The sequence below is a fragment of the Scardinius erythrophthalmus genome (assembly GCF_964197995.2).
Source record: "Scardinius erythrophthalmus genome assembly, chromosome: 10".
Classification (NCBI taxonomy): domain Eukaryota; kingdom Metazoa; phylum Chordata; class Actinopteri; order Cypriniformes; family Leuciscidae; genus Scardinius; species Scardinius erythrophthalmus.
In genome coordinates this window covers 8,440,454-8,460,175 of record NC_138230.1, presented here as the reverse complement: position 1 = coordinate 8,460,175, position 19,722 = coordinate 8,440,454, and the positions used below count along the sequence as shown (strand labels likewise).

Below are 19,722 nucleotides of genomic sequence, written 5' to 3'. Positions count from 1 at the left end.
TTTCATTTTCAATATCAGAGAACAAATCAACATTATATTTTTTAATATTTGAGGCATATACAGTACCTAACAAAAACATCTTTCCATCGATGGATACCGTTAGACAACACATGAAATACATGTAGGAGGAGCTCTGACATCACTCTCTGACATCACTGTAGTTCAGAGAGATTCAGAGAAAGTGAAACTAACTTGATCGACAACAATATGGACTCCTGAAACGATCAACCTCTTTAAACTACAGAATATTTATTGATCCGTTCAAAGAGTCTTGTGGACACATCTGATCCTCACAGGTAAGAGATAGAAATATAAGAGAGATTGTGCTGAACAGGTTTCTAATGGAAGTGAACTGGTTTAGTAGGTTTATGTCGAACTGGAATAAGTTGAACAGAACCAGGTTTAAGCATATCAAATACTCAACTATTTTAGTTGTTCACTGCACTGAAATGGTATCAGAATTGTATTTAAATATGCCATTTGATTGTTTGTAAAGCAAAGTTTGACGTTTCTGTCATTTTGTCACATGGCAGAAAGACTAAAGAAACCGGAAGTAAATGACCTGCAGATTCACTGAACACAAACCTGCTAAACTGCAGATGAAAATCACTTTTATAATAAACTAGATCAAAACTACACTTGACTATATAATGTATTTTGTGAAGAGATGTATATATATATATATATATATATATATATATATATATATATATATAGTTTTGTTGGAAAATATATCACTTGTACTTTGTACTTTAGTTTAGTACTTTAAAAAAAAAGTTATCAAAAGAGCAGGTCAAAGTTCAGTTCTGTAAGTTTATGAGTTTCTTACTGAATTTAAAATGAATTATTGTGTTTCCCTCACTATAAATTCTTACATTCATTTTAACCAGTTTGATATAAATTATAAATTTGACTTGAAATAATATTATGATGAATAAGTAAAACTAAGCCGGACTCGAGGTAAGATTTCATTTAAACCTCAGTGACTAAATACACATTAGGAGCAAATATAGGCTTAGATGTTTCTTATAAGTTCTTTGATCATTCAATAACATTTCTATTCTTGAAAACGAAGAGGGAAGAACAATGGCAGAATCTTCACCAACATCAACACAAGCAAGAAAAACCAGGAGACGGAGTATTGGGGATACACCTCCAAGTAAGTCAATACACAAAACATAAAAAACAAGAAGAATGAATTAGTGCATGAATAACTTTCACTCTTCTCATATAATATTTAATATGTAGTTCAGGAGTGTACAGCAGCAGATAATAAAATCATGTCAAATCAAGATTTCAAATCAATATTGCTCCTAGTGTATTTATTTATTTGGTACAGTAAGTGTGTGTGTAATGAGCTTCACATTAGGGTTCTGATCAGCTTGTCTGGGTTCATTTTGCAGTAATGACCAGCTGACTGTACATGATCTCTCATATATTTGAGTTTCCTCAAAGACGTCACTCTTTGTCTCTAGACATTCTTTACATTCAACCAACTTCATGAGGTGCATCATGGGATTCTTTATAAACAGTATTAAATGAGCCCATTTATAATAATAAGGCTAATAATAATAATAATTATTGTTATTTAAGTCCTTCAAGCAAAAGCCATTAAATCAAAAAGTCAAATGTGTTTCCAAACTTTAGACTAGAAGTGTAGGTGATTTATCTTCATCATTTCTCTCTCCAGCGATGTCTTCCTCCAGCGGTCCACTGACTGAGGAGCTTCAGTGCTCTATATGTCTGGACGTGTTCACTGATCCAGTCAGCACTCCATGTGGACACAACTTCTGCAAGACCTGTCTGAATAAGTGCTGGGACAACAGCCAGACCTGCAACTGTCCATATTGTAAAGAAACATTCAAGCACAGACCTGATCTCAAGATTAACACCACACTCCGAGAAGTTGTAGATCACTGTAAAAAGAAAAGTCCTGAGAAAAAAGCTGAAGTTCTGAAAAAAGCTGAAGTTCTGTGTGACGTCTGTGAGGAAAGAAAGCTGAAAGCCCTGAAGTCGTGTCTGGTGTGTCAGAGCTCTTACTGTGAAACTCACCTGGAGCCTCATTCGAGAGTGGCAGGTTTAAAGAAACACAAACTGATCAATCCTGTGAGTAATCTGGAGGACTATATATGTCAGAAACATGAGAGACCTCTGGAGCTGTTCTGTAGAGATGATCAGACATGTGTGTGTCCGATCTGCACTCTAACAGACCACAAGAACCACAACACTGTTTCTTTAGAAGAGGAGAGTGAAGAGAAGAAGGTAAAAGTTACTGACAAACTGATTTTAAATGGCTCTTATCATGAGGAATCACGTTCTTTAATATAAATGAATCGATTATGAAAACATATTGTGTGTTGTTCTCTGTCTATAGACTCAACTGATGAAGACACAGAAAGACACACAGCAGAAGATCCAGGACAGAATCAAGAAGATTCAAGACGTCAAACACTCAGCAGAAGTCAGAAAAGTGAGTTTACAATAATTTAATTAAATGAATTTTAATATCTTTCATTGTTTATTGAATTGTTGTATAAAAGCAGTTTCACACTCACAGTCACACTGCTGGTCTGAATATCGACACGTCTGTGATTCCCTGATCACTTAGTAAAGTAATAACACATCTCTCCTCAACAACACACATGATTTGAGGAATCATTCAGTGCAAACGGGGCAGAATGAGGGATTTTGAAAACCGCCTAAAACACTGAAGTATGAGAAATAATAACACTGATTCTTCTCTTAACAAACGCCACTAATAATGTGTTGATTGTCCTGGTTGAGCAGAGAAACACAGAGAAGGATAAAGCAGCCCATGTGGAGCTCTTCACTGATCTCATCCGCTCCATTGAGAGATGTCAGACTGAACTGCTGGAGATGATGGAGGAGCAGCAGAAAGCAGCAGAGAAACAGGAGGAAGAGCTCATTGAAGAGCTGGAGCAGGAGATCACTGAGCTAAAGATGAGAAACACTGAGCTGGAGCAGCTCTCACACACTGAAGATCACCTCCACCTCCTACAGGTCAGTCAACACCTCTCTGATCAATGATAATGCAGTATATGACACCATAACACTCCCCATGCTGAAGGATTTCTCCTCTCTCCTGCTGTAGATTTACTCATCCCTGTGCAGCTCTAGAAACACCAGGAACTGGTCTGAGATCAGTGTGAAGACTGATGAGAGTCTGGAGACTCTGAGGAGAGCTCTGACTAAACTGCAGGACTCTCTACAGGAGAAACTCACGCAAACTGGTACAGCAATATCAAACACACCGTACAGATACATATATTTATCATCTTTTAATATCAGTAATGAAGAATGAGTCTGTTAAAGCTGAAATAAGAGAAGTGTGTGATCATGTGTTTGTGTCTCATTATCATCACATGTTTTTAAGAAAATCTAATTAATAGGCATTATAGGTTTAAGAGGTATACATTTTATCCTTCATTATATCAGGCCTAAAGCTTAAACTTTAAAATCGTTAAAGTTTTTTTTATTCCTTTTTTAGCTTGTTTGCACTCCAAAAATACAGTATGATGAAATATTGAGATGAATAACATTAGCCACAAAAATAACATATTGATTCTCTAAATATCAGCAGAGACACATTGATCAGATAAAACATGATGTTGTTCACAATTCTTTAAATATAACCTTAAATCTTGTCTATAATTCCACACATAAACATGTCAAAGATCTGATGGTGTTTTATTGTCATTAGTCTCTACAGAACTGAAGAGGAGACAGCAGTATGCAGGTACAGTGTGCTGTCTGCACTACACTAGATTACATTCAGATACTCACAGCTTCATCACTGACCGACAGTATGATTAAACACTGATTACATATTACACACATCATCACTAAATAAATGTATTATGAATTTGTGATTTATATTCTCTGTTTTCTCAGTGGATGTGACTCTGGATCCTGATACAGCTCATCCTGCTCTCATCCTGTCTGATGATGGAAAACAAGTGAGATGTGGAGACATTAGACAGAAACTCCCAGACAAACCAGAGAGATTTGATAACTATATATGTGTCCTGGGAAAGGAGGGATTCTCCTCAGGGAGATTTTATTTTGAGGTGCAGGTGAAGGGAAAGACTGACTGGGATTTAGGAGTGGTCAGAGAATCCATTAACAGGAAGGGAGCGATCACATCGAGTCCCAGTAATGGATACTGGACTGTGATTCTGAGGAATGGGAATAAATATAAAGCCTGTGAGGATCCTCTTGTCTCTCTGCGTGTGAGAGTGAAGCCGCAGCGGGTCGGTGTGTTTGTGGATTATGAGGAGGGTCTGGTCTCCTTTTATGATGTGGAGTCCAGCTCTCATCTCTACTCTTTCACTGATCAGTCTTTCACTGGGAAACTCTATCCATATTTTAGCCCGTGCAATAATGATGGAGGTAAAAACTCAACTCCACTGATCATCACACCTGTCAATTACAATAAATGAATTTACAGCCCTAATATGAAATACACAATGAAAATGATTTATATAATTACAAATCTAAACGTTTTGCTATATTCTCATAATTTGTTGTTAAATTTATAAATTGTTAAAATCTATAATTCTAGCTATAATTTCAAATTATATTGTGAAAATATAATGCTTGTTTAACAATTTTATTTTCAACTTTTCATAATTATTCATGCCATTGTTTTCTCCCATCTCAACCTGACAAAGTGAAAGTGTCTGTATTTTTGTTTTTATATACATCAAAATAAACCAAAATATGATAAAATTGATAAAGTATATCAAAGCTGTGTCTACCATTTCAATTACAAAATGATCTGTGATAATACTGAGGTAAATCAGATGTTAATTCCTCAATATATATCACTGTATGATTATTACCATATTCATACACAACACTATGGATCTTCAAAACACCAACAAAAAATGTAAAAAGAGAAGAAGACAAAGTAGAAGAAGAAGACAAAGTAGAAGACGAAGAAGAAGACGACAAAGTAAAAGAAGAAGAAGAAGACAAAGACGAAGAAGAAGACGAAGAAGAAGACAAAGTAGAAGAAGAAGACAAAGTAGAAGAAGACGACAAAGTAGAAGAAGAAGAAGATGAAGAAGAAGAAGATGAAGACAAAGAAGAAGAAGAAGAAGAAGAAGAAGAAGAAGAAGAAGAAGAAGAAGAAGAAGAAGAAGACGAAGAAGAAGAAGACATTGTAGGTCTATTACCAAGTTACCATGTCTAATGTTTGGCCCATTGCAGGTAGGCCCGCCCTCACGTGATACCGATTGGTCGATAGATGAGCTTAAATCTGATTGGCTAAAGAGTATGACTCATCTGTGTAGGAGGAGTTCGCTGCCAGGAAAGTCTCAAAAACACACACACACACACACACACACACCTATTTTTGCAGTCTATGACACACACACAAATCCAAGGCGATTCACACGTGAATGATGATTTGCACATTCACATTCAAGGATAAACTCGTACATTTTAAACATTCAAAGGTTTTTGTGCACCGTTGTTTATCTATGAATTCTGTTTTGCATTTGTGAAATGTATTTTATGAATATATACTTTTATTTTGCGCATGTGAATTGTTTTTTGTGGATGTATATTTTTTTCACGCACGTTCTATATTGGAATATGTGGTGAGCTGGAACCTGCTTATGTCACGCAGTACCGCGAACATCCAATAGGAAAATTCAACTGCAGTAGCCACCGTTCAACCTGAAGAGGGCAGCACTCAGACCTTTTTACACCATATATTGTAGAATTAAAACACTTTATACCCAAATGTCAAAAAAAGTTACTCGAATTAATGAACAGCACTAATAAAGCCCCATTCTTACAGATCATTAACTAAAAAAAGTTGGCTTAGGGTTTAGTTACCCTTTAAGTCCACTATTCTTAATTAATTTTATTCTTTATTATTTGACCAGATCCTTGTTTTACGTTTAATAAATTGCAGATTGTAAATTCATTGCATATGTTCTGTAGTTCTCTTTGTAGTTCATTCCTTTCCTGTTTAGGACAAAATAACAACACATGATCAACTTCACTTGGCATATTTCACATTATCCTGTACTGTGTTTTCCTATTGAGTTAAGTTTTGTATGGCCCATCTTTAGTCTTAATAAAATTATCTGATCTTCCCTACTTAAGTTTTGTATAATTTTACTTTGTCTTACCATGTTTTGTATATTAAAACAATTGTCTTCCAGTTTTACAGTTTTTCCAATTTCATTGCCATATCCGATTGCAAGCTTCTTTAATTATAGCTTTTCCCTTCTTCCTACTTAAAGAAACTGTTGAACACCCCCAGAACACTATACGACACCGACACGTGTCACATGGGGTCATTCTGTGATACTTTTTTTTGTCTTTTAAAGATAGTAAACCAGACTCTCTCTCTCTGTGTGTGTGTGTGTGTGTGTGTGTGTGTGTGTGTGTGTGTGTGTGTGTGTGTGTGTGTGTGGTGAGGTTGTGCTGAGGTTGTGCTGTGACAATGATTAAACATTTTTGCTCAATATTTAAAGTGTTCATTGCTGTTTTCAGGCTAAAACATGCTCCTTTACACCTTGTATGAACTAGTGATTAATAAAGGACCAGAAGCATTATTCTTAAACATAAATAAATCTGGATTATGCAAACAAAAGACAGTGGAATTAATGACAGAATTCAGAAAATAGAAAATAATAATTACAGTAATTAAAGACAGCATGTAATGTTACATAAATCTTTTATTGACATTTGCCTTTAAACATTATTGTAAAAATGCAGGTTATAGAAAAGACGTGTGTGGTTTCTATAGCAACAGACTGTAAATATATTGCTTTGAATCTCTGTTTTTTTTAACATTAAGTCTTATATTCAGAGCATATCTATATTTACATTTGCAGATTACAACAACACCCCATAAATGTTCATAATCTCAGTGGCTTTCTGTCCTGCTTTTGGCGACGGCAGGTCAGTCCAGTTTCTTCTCTATTCAAATCCATTCCAGCACAAGATCAGCCACAATCCACAAGCTTTAGGAGAACAGCAAACCTCAAAATACTTCATTTACCCGAGAGAATCTCACAAAAACTGTCAGAAATGACCAAGTTAAGACTCGATCTGGAGATCTAGTCTGACCAAATTAGTTAGGGCTAGTCCAGTCTACTTCATTATGTTACTTACTTAAAGTTATGACCAGTCTTCAGGTAAAAAAATTAGATGATTAACTTGTAGGTCATATTTCACCCCAAAATGTAAAAAAAAAAAAAAAAAAAATATATATATATATATATATATATATATATATATATATATATATATATACTGTATATATAACAAAAAAAGTTCAAAACTGCATAAATATGATTCATACTATTTTATAATCACATAAATAAAATTAAATAGGTTTTAAGTACCTAATTAAAAAATGTTCTCTTACTGCAAATAATAATAAAAAAAAACTAAAACGTATTTAAATTTTGAAGCATACATCATGGTAGTATTTGTTGTACTGAATATAATTTGATAAAATAAAATAAATGTAAACAATAAATAAAATAAAAGGATGTTTTTCATTCCTCATGTATGACTCCTGACATTTTTTGTGAGATTCACCAAATCATCGGACAGCCAATGTTTTATCATCATCATCTCTATCTGTTCTGCACATCTGGAAACATCCCGTCAAACACAAAATAACACAAGTGCTATAGATATATATCAACAAAAGCTCTGTGTCGTCTATCACAGGACGTTCAGGTGAGATGTTCGCACGTCTGTGAACAAAATGTGTCAGTGTGGAAACAGATGAAGCTCAGATTCAGACATCTGTGGCCTAATAACTCGAACTCTTTCCTGAGCTCTTCATTTACAAATCCATAATTCCCTTTAATCAAACAAATCGAGAAATCAAGTGATGTAATCAACTCAGATTTTGACATCAAATCCCACTTTAGAAGTAGTTTTGTTCTGTGCACTGGATCGCATCACGTCAGAACAGATCGGGGTTCAAGGCTTTTATAAAACATTTCACAATATTAAAATCCTCTCATATTGCATCGCTCTCCCATAATAGTGCTTGGCACAGAAACGTGTTTTTGCAAATGACCAACTTATTTTTCTTTACATTTACAAACGTATATACATTCTTACACGATAATGTACAAACAAAGATGTAAGTGCAAATACAATATGCATGCATGTCACTTTAAAATCTCGTTAAAACTGAAACGAGTTTCACACCAGAGCTTCAGTACTGCGAATATAAACGACTGTATCCAAACGAGAGCGAGTGAAGGGCAAAAACTGCACGAAACGAACATCTTCAAGAGCCTCGACCACCGAACGGACCAAGAAATAATGATGTGAAATAATACTGTCAGGTCACTGTAGAAATTACACTTCAGAAAAGCTTCAGTCACGGGCGTGTCGTGGGAAAGACTGGCTGTGTCACATCTGGACTGAGCTCAAACTGGAAACATTAAATAATATGAAACAATAACTCAACATCATCATTACAAGATTCAGTATAAAGTGAGTACTTGGCCCTATATGACATCATCATGACCTTTGACACCAGTTGTGTTTGTTCGTTCAGTCTGAGTTTACACTGTAGGGCCGGGCGATATACGCTTTGTTTATAAAATATCACATATTTATAAAATGAAGCAACATTGTGATGATTTTATTTGGCCATTGAGTTTCTTCTCTGATTCTTCTCCATGAATCAGTCGAACTGATTCAAATCTCAAGTCTCAGTCTTTTATACGTTAATATTGCTTTTAATATTTATACATGTGTTGTTTTTTCTTGATTTTTACTGTATTTTTCTTCTTGCATTAAACATTTTAAATCAAACTGGCAATAGTTTCTATTTGGTTGAAATTACTAAAAGAAATCAGCCTTCAAATCTATTTCAGAGCAAATATATAAATACTAATAAATACCGAACATGTTCAAAAGGCTGAAAAAAATTATATTTATATATTATATATATATATATATATATATATATATATATATATATATATATATATATATATATATATATATTTAAAATCAAAATATTAAAATATCGCCCAGCCCTAACTGTCTAAGTAATAAATTGATATAGCCTATAAATATGGTCCAGAATGCTGGTAACATTACAACAAAACATCGCTGAAAAGTTTACGCTTCTCCTGTGGACAGGAAAACAAGCTTTTATCGACTTCTCGATGATCTATTTTTGACATTAAGAAATAAAGATTTATTCACATCTAGAGAACACAGGCTGTGTGTGTTCAGGCAGACTGATGTCCTGATGGACTGTGTTCTCACTCATCCGGCTGTGAAAGAGCTCTGTGACGGAGGAGGAAACACACTAATATCCACTATCAGTGTCCGTTCAGACAGTGCTGGGAGCTGGAATCGGTGTGTGTGTGTGTGTGTGTGTGCGTGTGAGCGCTCTCTCTCAGACGCGCGGCTCCAGTCTGTGGGACAGTTCAAACAGAGTCTGCTGATTGTCAATGATGTGAAGGTAATGGACACTGGATCGCACCTCAGCGCTGTCACACGGGGAAAGCTCGTTTCCTGGGAAGAGGAGAAATCAATGGAGTTAACGGACTTATTCTCCTCAGTTCTAATGAAGAGAGAGACGCTGACCTGAGATATTAATTACAACTTAATTATCAATGCATCAGTACAGACATTTTGCGTGATACAGACAGCTAATAATTAGCAGTGTAGTATATATATATATATACACTCACCTAAAGGATTATTAGGAACACCTGTTCAATTTCTCATTAATGCAATTATCTAATCAACCAATCACATGGCAGTTGCTTCAATGCATTTAGGGGTGTGGTCCTGTTCAAGACAATCTCCTGAACTCCAAACTGAATGTCAGAATGGGAAAGAAAGGTGATTTAACCAATTTTGAGCATGGCATGGTTGTTGGTGCCAGACGGGCCGGTCTGAGTATTTCACAATCTGCTCAGTTACTGGGATTTTCACGCACAACCATTTCTAGGGTTTACAAAGAATGGTGTGAAAAGGGAAAAACATCCAGTATGCGGCAGTCCTCTGGGCGAAAATGCCTTGTTGATGCTAGAGGTCAGAGGAGAATGGGCCGACTGATTCAAGCTGATAGAAGAGCAACTTTGACTGAAATAACCACTCGTTACAACCGAGGTATGCAGCAAAGCATTTGTGAAGCCACAACACGCACAACCTTGAGGCGGATGGGCTACAACAGTAGAAGACCCCACCAGGTACCACTCATCTCCACTACAAATAGGAAAAAGAGGCTACAATTTGCACGAGCTCACCGAAATTGGACAGTTGAAGACTGGAAAAATGTTGCCTGGTCTGATGAGTCTCGATTTCTGTTGAGACATTCAGATGGTAGAGTCAGAATTTGGCGTAAACAGAATGAGAACATGGATCCATCATGCCTTGTTACCACTGTGCAGGCTGGTGGTGGTGGTGTAATGGTGTGGGGGATGTTTTCTTGGCACACTTTAGGCCCCTTAGTGCCAGTTGGGCATCGTTTAAATGCGACAGCCTACCTGAGCATCGTTTCTGACCATGTCCATCCCTTTATGACCACCATGTACCCATCCTCTGATGGCTACTTCCAGCAGGATAATGCACCATGTCACAAAGCTCGAATCATTTCAGATTGGTTTCTTGAACATGACAATGAGTTCACTGTACTAAAATGGCCCCCACAGTCACCAGATCTCAACCCAATAGAGCATCTTTGGGATGTGGTGGAACGGGAGCTTCGTGCCCTGGATGTGCATCCCACAAATCTCCATCAACTGCAAGATGCTATCCTATCAATATGGGCCAACATTTCTAAAGAATGCTTTCAGCACCTTGTTGAATCAATGCCATGTAGAATTAAGGCAGTTCTGAAGGCGAAAGGAGGTCAAACACAGTATTAGTATGGTGTTCCTAATAATCCTTTAGGTGAGTGTATATATATATTATATAAAACCTTTTATTTACTTTATAATGTAAATGCATATTTTTTATGATCACCAATATGATAAATTTGTACTGTTTTAATAATCAGAATAATAATGATATAAAACACTAAGATTGGCCGATACTATTATAATAACTCAAATATTGTATATATTTATTAATATACAGTATATATCTAGATATAAGAAATGTAAAGTATTTTGGCTATGATTTGGTTGATATTTTGGTTTTGTAGTTGCTCTTTATAATTTTAAATAAAATTAATTCATTCTCAAGTCAGAACCAATCAGAAAACTTTCTAAAACAATTTTTTTTTAGATTGTAACAAAAAACAGCAAACATAGCAATTACAAAAACAAAAAATATTGAAAATGATAAAAAATATAAAATATTGTATTCTTGTAGTATGCGTATTTTTATGGCTGATCATCACCAATATGATAGCTGATAAATTTGTACTGTTTTAATAATATAATCAGAATAATACAAACACTAAGATTGGCCGATACTATTATAATAACTGAAATATTATATATATTTATTAATATACAGTATATAACCAGAGATTAGAAATAGTTCAAGGAACAAAACCAGGAACTAAAATAGTAAACTGGTAACTGGTTAATAATGCTATTTTGTTCTGATAATTTTTCACTAAACCAAAGACCCAAGTTTTTTTTTTTTAATTACATTTAGCAAATATTATTTAGCAAAACATCTGCATAAAAATACAGTTTCTGCTCAGAATGCCCAAAAAAAATCACTTAAAATCCCTGATATTAATGTATAATGTGTGTTTATATTAATCACACCTTATGGAATATCAACCATGTGATGCTTTCATTTTGATTAGTAAAACATGACATGTGTAAATGATGTTTGTGATTGGACACTCGAGGAGGAAACACTGACCTGTCTGATCAGTCTGACAGTGGCGAATGAGTCGGACGGTGTCGGCTATCATGTGCTGAAAACACACACACACACACACACACACACACACACACACACACACACACACACACACACACACACACACACACACACACACACACACACACATCAACAACACATCTCAGTGAAGATAACACATCTGAAGCCTGTCAATCACGGACACTCACCAGCTTCTCGAAATTCACCAGATTATCATGAAATGTTTTGTTCCCCTCATGGATGAAGGTGATATCTGAAAACCAACAGAGATCACAACATCACGAGACCAAGAAACAAATCACTGGCCATGCGATGTATGTGTGTGTGGCGTATATGAGTGTGGTGTATGTGAGTATGTGGCCTCCTGTACCTTTGAGCAGCAGAGGCATGAAGGGGATTTTGGGCGGCTTCATCTTCTTGAAAGCGTCTCTGTAAGCTTTGTGATTCATGGATGGATCCTGAGGAAGAAGACGGATGAATCTCTTTATGATCATAAAGTTGACATGGAATCAAAATCAACCATATTTATGTTTGTTTTATGTTTATGTGACTGGGTTTGACGTACCGTCAACAGCTCAAGTTCAGAGAAAAGCTTCTTGAATTTCCCGGGAACTTTCTGCAGGAAAGAGAGCGACAGAAACTGATGAGCAGGAAAGTCGTCATCTTGTTTAAAGTCACCATCAAATCAAAATGGACAATTCTTATTTTAATGGAGTATTTCAGTGTTTATTATAAATGATTTATCCGTGCACATCATTATTTTTTAAATTCATGTGCCGATCTTGAATCCGAATCACTTTATCCTCCCTCTTGCATCTCTTCTCTTCTCTGATGATGTGGGTGGGGCAACCTGTCACTCACATGAGATCAGCCAATAGCAAACCACAACCATCCAATCAATTCCAAAAGGACAAAATCAAGCCCCGCCCACATTTGTTCTTGATCCAATAGGGCAGAAAAGACGATTGCAGCTTCGGTTTCATGCTGACTTTTGTATTGTTAACTCGTTCACCCTTAAACTGTGTTCAAACCAGAGCAACCAGCGATGAATCCTCAAATCTCTATAGTTCATTGATTTCTATTTTTCTCATGTTGTGCTGGTTGGTCCAAACTGTATTAAACATTGTATATTCTGTGATTTTGCCTCTGTTCACTGTTCGCATGGAGAGACCAATTGTTTGTAAGGTAAACTAGTGTCATCATCATCACAGCTGGTTAGTGCAGGGTGAGCATGTGTAGAAGTGTGTGAAGTGTTTTACCTCCCACGTCTGGTTGAGCCGGCTGACGGCTGCGGTGTTTAAACCCATGATGATGGCAAACGAGGAGTTCAGGTTCCTGTGCGCTTTACAGCTGAAACACACACACACACACACACACACACACACACACGAGTCAGTCGCTGCCTTCCAGACACAGAGAGTTTAAACACCCACACAGAATAAAACATCATACCAGAACCTCTCTGACTGACTAATAAAGATGTTAACCGCACATAATCTGTTCACACAGTCTGTTCACTGAGAAGCGATGCATGTGACACACACACACACACACACACACACACACACACACACACACACACACACACACACACACACACACTGACGGGTAAAAACAGACACTGACAAACTTTGGTTTATGGAATCTTAATCATATCTAGATTTTTTTGAGTTTGACAAACAGCAGGTAAAGTATTTTTGGTTATGGTATTTTGGTAACTTTATAACTTAAATACCATTAACTCATTCTCAAGTCAGAAACAATTAGAAAACTATAATACATTTGCAAACAAATAAATATGCAAACATTTAGATTGCAAAAAAACAGCAAACAGCAATTACAACAACAAAAAATATTGGAAATTATAATAATATAAAATATTGTATTCTTGTAATCAAATAACAACATAAACTAATATATATATATATATATTATTTTTTTATGTTTTATATTACTTCATTAAACAAAAATAATCTGTCTGTCATAAAAAGCAGCATTTTTCTATATATTTGTAATATATCAACAAGAATATATAAACAAGAATAACCCATATATGCCTCAAAAATTATTATTATATTTTAAAATATAAACTAAAATAATTAAATAAAATTTAATATTTTAATATATCAATATTTTTTATTAAACACATGAGTAATCAGTATCTGTCAGGAAAAAGTTGGAATTATTGTTGTAATGATAAAACAAACTAAACTAATAAAATATTTAATATATTAAATAAATCAATATTATTTTATCAAACAAAAACAATCAGTATCTGACTATCTGTCATAAAATCCAATATTATTTTTAATAATAAAATATAAACTAAAATATGTTTTAATATTTTAATATTATTATATTACATTTAAAACCAATCACTATATGTCATAAAACAGTATTATATTGTTTTAATAATAAAATATAAACTAAACTAATAAAATGTTTTACATTTTTAATATAAGATTTTATTAAAGATAAAAAAAAAAATCATTATCAGTCGTAAAAAGCAGTACTGGTTGATCAAAGCAAAGCTGCATATTCCAGTGTGCGTTCTGATTTATGTCTGTGCAATAACCTGTATTTAACACTTGAGTACAGACGTGGATCCTGACTCTAAAGCCGGAACACACTCGGAGCGGAGACTCACTGAGCTGCGATCTTGATGAACTTCTTGAGCAGCTGGACTCGTTTCCCGAGCGAGGGGCACAGCAGCACCTCTGACATCACCCACTGCTGGACCTCGTTACAGCGCTGCAGCAGGAACTCTAGCGCCACCGTGTGGCCAGTGCTGGCCTGACGACTGAACGTGTAGAAGATCAGCTCTTGCTGAGAGAGAGAGAGAGAGAGAGAGCATCATCACACAGGCTCCTCATCTGCTGATACATGTGTCCACGTGTGCTTTAAAACAGCAAATGTGCAATATCTTTCAAAAGTTTGGGGTCAGTACGATTTTTTTTAAAGAAATTAATACGTTTATTCAGCAAGGACGCATTCAATTAATCAAAAGTGACAGTAAAGACTTTTATAATGTTACAAAAGATTTCTATTTTAGGTAAATGCTGTTCTTTTCAACTTTCTATTCATCAAAGAATCTTGGAAAAAAATGTATCACGGTTTCCCAAAAAGATATGAAGCAGCACAACCATTGATTCATTTTCAATATTGATAATAATAAATGTAAGCATATTATAATGATTTCTGAAGGATCATGTGACACTGAAGACTGAAGTAATGATGCTGTAAATTCAGCTTTGATCACAGGAATAAATTACATCTTACAATATATTCAAATAGAAAACAGATATTTTGAAATTGTAATAATATTTCATAATTGTACTGTTTTTACTGTATTTTTGATCAAATAAATGGAGCTTTGGTGAGCAGGAGAAACTCTTTAAAAAACATTAACAATTCCTATCGTCCCCAAACCTCTGAACGGGAGTGTAATATCTTAAAAACATTTTAAACATTCCATTTCGTTATGGGAATGTTTTTGGAAGAGTTATTGTGTAAATGATTAAAGGATGTTCTTTTAAAGCAGAACATTGTAAAAACTCCAATATGAGCTCAATGTTTAAAGGACATAAGAACGTTTAACAAATATGAATGCCATCATAAGTATTAGTCATTGAGGTTTAAGATTAAAAACAACATAAGCTCTACGGACAGCATCTCTGGCCCGCAGACGATCATTTCAACTCGTTCCACTTCAACAACTAACAGAAGTCATGTTTACGGGTTCATGTGAACATGTCCTGCTGTGACAGAAGCTTCACCTCATGGATGGAGTTGAAGAGATTCCACTCGAAGTTGGTGAGAGCCACAGCGACGTCCCACGTGTTGATCCCCAGCAGTCTGACCGGCTTCTGTCCCAGCTCAGGACATTCAGTCAGAGGCGGCTGAGACACACACACACACACACACACACACACACACACACACACACACACACACACACACCGTCACAGAAGAACACTCAGAACCTCTGTGTTTTTACTCATGGAAAATATTAAAGGCATAGTTCCTAATATGTATGTATTCTTGTGGCTTGCAAAAAAACTATAAAACTACTAGGAATTGGCAGAATTATTGAAGAAATCCTGGTTATGGAAGAACTCTAAAGATGAAAAAAGTGCTTTCAAAATGGACTGGGAAAAGTGTAAAGTGTTTTAAGTGGGGGTTAGTACATATATTTATAGGTATGTATGTATATGTTCAGTGATATTTAAGAATATGTGCTGATATGTATTTATAAGTATACAGCTGTGTACTCTGTGTACTTATGTATTCAGCTTTCAGATTATGTACTGTATAAATCTATATTTATATTTAATACCCTTGTGACTGGTTTTGTGGTCCAGGGTCACATATTTGATATGTATATGCATTTTTCTTTTAATATTGTTTTTACTTTGATAGTTAATTGGTCGAACACAAATACAGAGTAAAGTTGAGAGTTGTTCTACCAGGATCTCGCTGAGGTCTCTCCGACAGGCGATCAGTCTGCCCGGCGCCACCAGAGACTCGGGGTAAATACTGTCGTGAGGCTGAAGGACACGCTGCTCTGTGACACAGGAGAGAAAGAGAGGAGAGAGTGAATGTGTGTGTGTAGATGTGTTTACGGTTCTGTCTGAGTCGTGTGTGTGTGTGTGTATGAACCTCCACTGTACGTCTGGACCGTCAGCATCATGTCGTCTTCAGATCTGTCCATCCGCTGAGCCACGATGTGCAGAAGCTCCTGAGCCACGACTGAAGGCTTCACACGCATGCTGAGATACGAGTCACAGCTCACGTACACACGACACATCACTGACACACACACACACACAGAGAGAGAGAGAGAACTGGTTATTCAGTCACTTTAATCAGTGAATCTCATGAACACTGTCAGAAATATGTCTGGATTCATTTCACCCCAAAGTCAAAAGATGAAGCAGTTACATTTATATTTTTATATTCAATTATATTCCTTTTACATGCATATATTATATTAAAAATATTATTTAAATATTATTATTTATTTAAATATGTTTTTCCATAAAGAAAATTTAGTTGTTAATCTAAAATTTTTAATCAATTATACTTTATTTACATTTATATTTTAATACGTTTATATTTGTGAAAAATAAAATGAAGTACTATTACTGTTTTTCTCAAAAAAATCTGTTACTGTATTTTATTTTGATTTACATTATGTTGCATTAAAATGATTAAAATATTATATATAATAAATATATTTTTGCACAAAGACAATTTTGTTATATATGACTTTTTTTCATTGACAATTATCTATACTGCAAAGCAAAAATATATAAATTTAACATAATTTAATATGCAAAATGATATACAAAATATAAAAATAAATATTTATATAAATAAATTAAATACAAATAGGTCAGGTTTTACCCTACAATCAAAACAGAAATTAAAAAGAAAAGAAAATTAATATATTATTCATATTCATATATGTGTGTGTGTGTGTCCGTGTGAGTGTGTGTGTGTGTGTCTGTGTGTGTACATGTGTGTGTGTCTGTGTGTGTGTGTGTGTGTGTGTGTGTGTGTCTGTGTGTGTGTGTGTGTGTGTGTGTGTGTCCCCGTGTGAGTGTGTGTGTGTGTGTGTGTGTGTGTACACGTGTGTGTGTCTGTGTGTGTGTGTGTGTGTGTACGTGTGAGTGTGTGTGTATGTGTGTGTGTCTATGTGTGTGTGTTTGTCTGTGTATGTGTGTGTGTGTGTCTGTCTGTGTGTGTGTGTGTGTGTGTGTGTGTGTGTGTGTGTGTGTGTGTGTGTGTGTGTGTGTCAAGTCAAGTCAAGTCAAGTTTATTTATATAGCGCTTTTCACAACACAGGTTGTATCAAAGCAGCTTCACAGTAATAAATTAGAACAATACATCAATGTTTGTTTCTAGTGGAACGTCTACGTTCGGTAATGCTGATCAATAGTATCGTTGATTGATTAATTCAATTAAATATCCCCAAATATCCCCAACTGAGCAAGCCAAAGGCAACAGTGGCAAGGAACCGAAAAACTCCATCAGGTGACCTAATGGAGAAAAAAAAACCTTGGGAGAACCCGGGCTCAGTCGGGGGCCAGTTCTCCTCTGGCGTTTATGAACTAGAGGTCGGATTTAACTGTAGGATTAAAAGTATTATATGAATGCCTGGCTGAAGAGATGCGTCTTTAATCTAGTTTTAAACTGGGAGAGTGAGTCTGAGCAACGAACAGTATCCGGAAGACTATTCCAGAGTTTTGGTGCTAAATGTGAAAATGCTCTCCCTCCTTTGGTGGATCTGGATATCCTAGGTATGACCAAAAGCCTCGAATTTAGTGATCTTAAAGAGCGCGATGGATTATAGGGCGATAGAAGATCGGTTAAATAGACTGGAGCTAAGCCGTTTAGGGCTTTATAAGTCAGTAGCAATACCTTGTAATTAATACGGGACTTTATAGGTAACCAATGTAGGGATGATAAAATCGGTGTTATATGATCATATTTTCTTGATCTAGTTAGAACTCTAGCGGCGGCATTTTGGACTAACTGTAGCTTGTTTATTAAGGATGCAGGACAACCGGCTAATAACGCATTACAGTAATCTAGTCTCGAGGTCATGAATGCATGAACTAACTTTTCTGCGTCAGAAACTGATAGCATATTACGTAGCTTAGCAATGTTTCTAAGGTGGAAAAAGGCTGTTCTTGTAACATATGAAATATGATTTTCAAAAGACAGGTTGCAGTCTAATATAACACCCAGGTCTTTTACTGTAGAGGATGAAGTAACAGGACATCCTACTATGTTAAAGTTGTATTGTGAGAGGTTTTGTGGGTGGTTTTTTGAACCGATAAGTAGTACCTCTGTCTTGTCTGGATTTAATAAAAGAAAATTATGCGTCATCCAATCTTTTATATCTTTAACACACTCTGTCAATTTGGATAATTTAGCGTTTTCATCTGGCCGTGATGAAATATAGATTTGAGTGTCATCAGCATAACAATGGAAACTAATTCCATGTTTCCTTATAATATTTCCAAGTGGCAGCATATATATTGAGAATAATAGAGGGCCTAACACAGATCCCTGCGGCACTCCATAGTTTACTGGAGTTATGATAGATTTTTCTCCATTTAAATAAACAAAATGGTAGCGGTCAGATAAATACGATCTAAACCAGCTTAATGCTTGTCCTTGAACACCAGTATAATTTTGTAGTCGATCTAAGAGTATTGTATGATCTATAGTATCGAACGCAGCACTAAGATCAAGTAAAACTAATATTGAGATACAGCCTTGGTCAGAAGCTAAAAGTAAATCATTTGTGATTTTAACGAGCGCAGTTTCAGTGCTATGATGCGGCCTGAATCCAGACTGAAACTTTTCATAGGTGTCATTTTCTTGTAAGAAAGAGCCCAGTTGAGCGGACACAACTTTTTCTAGTATTTTAGACATAAAAGGTAGATTTGAAATGGGTCTATAATTTACTAGATTATTCGGATCTAATTGTGGTTTCTTAATGAGAGGTTTTATAACTGCCAATTTAAATGTTCTTGGAACATGACCTAAAGATAAAGACGAGTTAATAATATTGAGGAGAGGCTCTTCCACTACAGGTAACACTTCTTTCAATAGTTTAGTTGGTATGGGATCTAATAAACATGTTGTTGTTTTAGAGGAAATTATAAATTTATTTAACTCTTTTTGTTCTATAGTTGAAAAGCACTGTAATTGTTCTTGCGGGGTGATAATCGAGGCTGAATTATAAGGCGCGATTGAGGATTGAACGTTTACAATTGTGGTTCTGATGTTTTCTATTTTCTCAGTGAAGAACTTCATGAAATCATTACT

At 35.5% G+C, this 19,722-nt stretch overlaps 2 protein-coding genes across 2 annotated transcripts in view; one reads left to right on the top strand and one right to left on the bottom strand.

Annotated features, from left to right (window-relative positions):
- The first annotated feature begins 164 nt into the window (after positions 1-164).
- Positions 165-4,764, top strand: LOC308697508 (E3 ubiquitin-protein ligase TRIM39-like). The gene is made up of 8 exons (XM_081376810.1): positions 165-296; positions 1,076-1,159; positions 1,691-2,262; positions 2,375-2,470; positions 2,788-3,021; positions 3,113-3,251; positions 3,722-3,757; positions 3,913-4,764. The coding sequence occupies exons 2-8, from the start codon at positions 1,087-1,089 to the stop codon at positions 4,458-4,460; spliced, it is 1,698 nt and encodes a 565-aa protein (XP_081232936.1). The 5' UTR covers positions 165-296; positions 1,076-1,086; the 3' UTR covers positions 4,461-4,764.
- Positions 4,765-9,013: 4,249 nt separating this feature from the next.
- rapgef5a (Rap guanine nucleotide exchange factor (GEF) 5a) overlaps positions 9,014-19,722 on the bottom strand; it is a gene marked incomplete at its 5' end in the record, with an annotated part of 72,868 nt that continues 62,159 nt past the window's right edge. The window contains 10 exons of the mRNA XM_081375748.1: positions 9,014-9,543; positions 11,860-11,914; positions 12,069-12,133; positions 12,251-12,338; positions 12,446-12,496; positions 13,140-13,230; positions 14,528-14,706; positions 15,657-15,779; positions 16,347-16,444; positions 16,540-16,689. Of these exons, the coding sequence (XP_081231874.1) occupies positions 9,425-9,543; positions 11,860-11,914; positions 12,069-12,133; positions 12,251-12,338; positions 12,446-12,496; positions 13,140-13,230; positions 14,528-14,706; positions 15,657-15,779; positions 16,347-16,444; positions 16,540-16,689 (1,019 nt within the window). The 3' untranslated portion in view covers positions 9,014-9,424. The remainder of the gene's footprint in view (positions 9,544-11,859; positions 11,915-12,068; positions 12,134-12,250; positions 12,339-12,445; positions 12,497-13,139; positions 13,231-14,527; positions 14,707-15,656; positions 15,780-16,346; positions 16,445-16,539; positions 16,690-19,722) is intronic.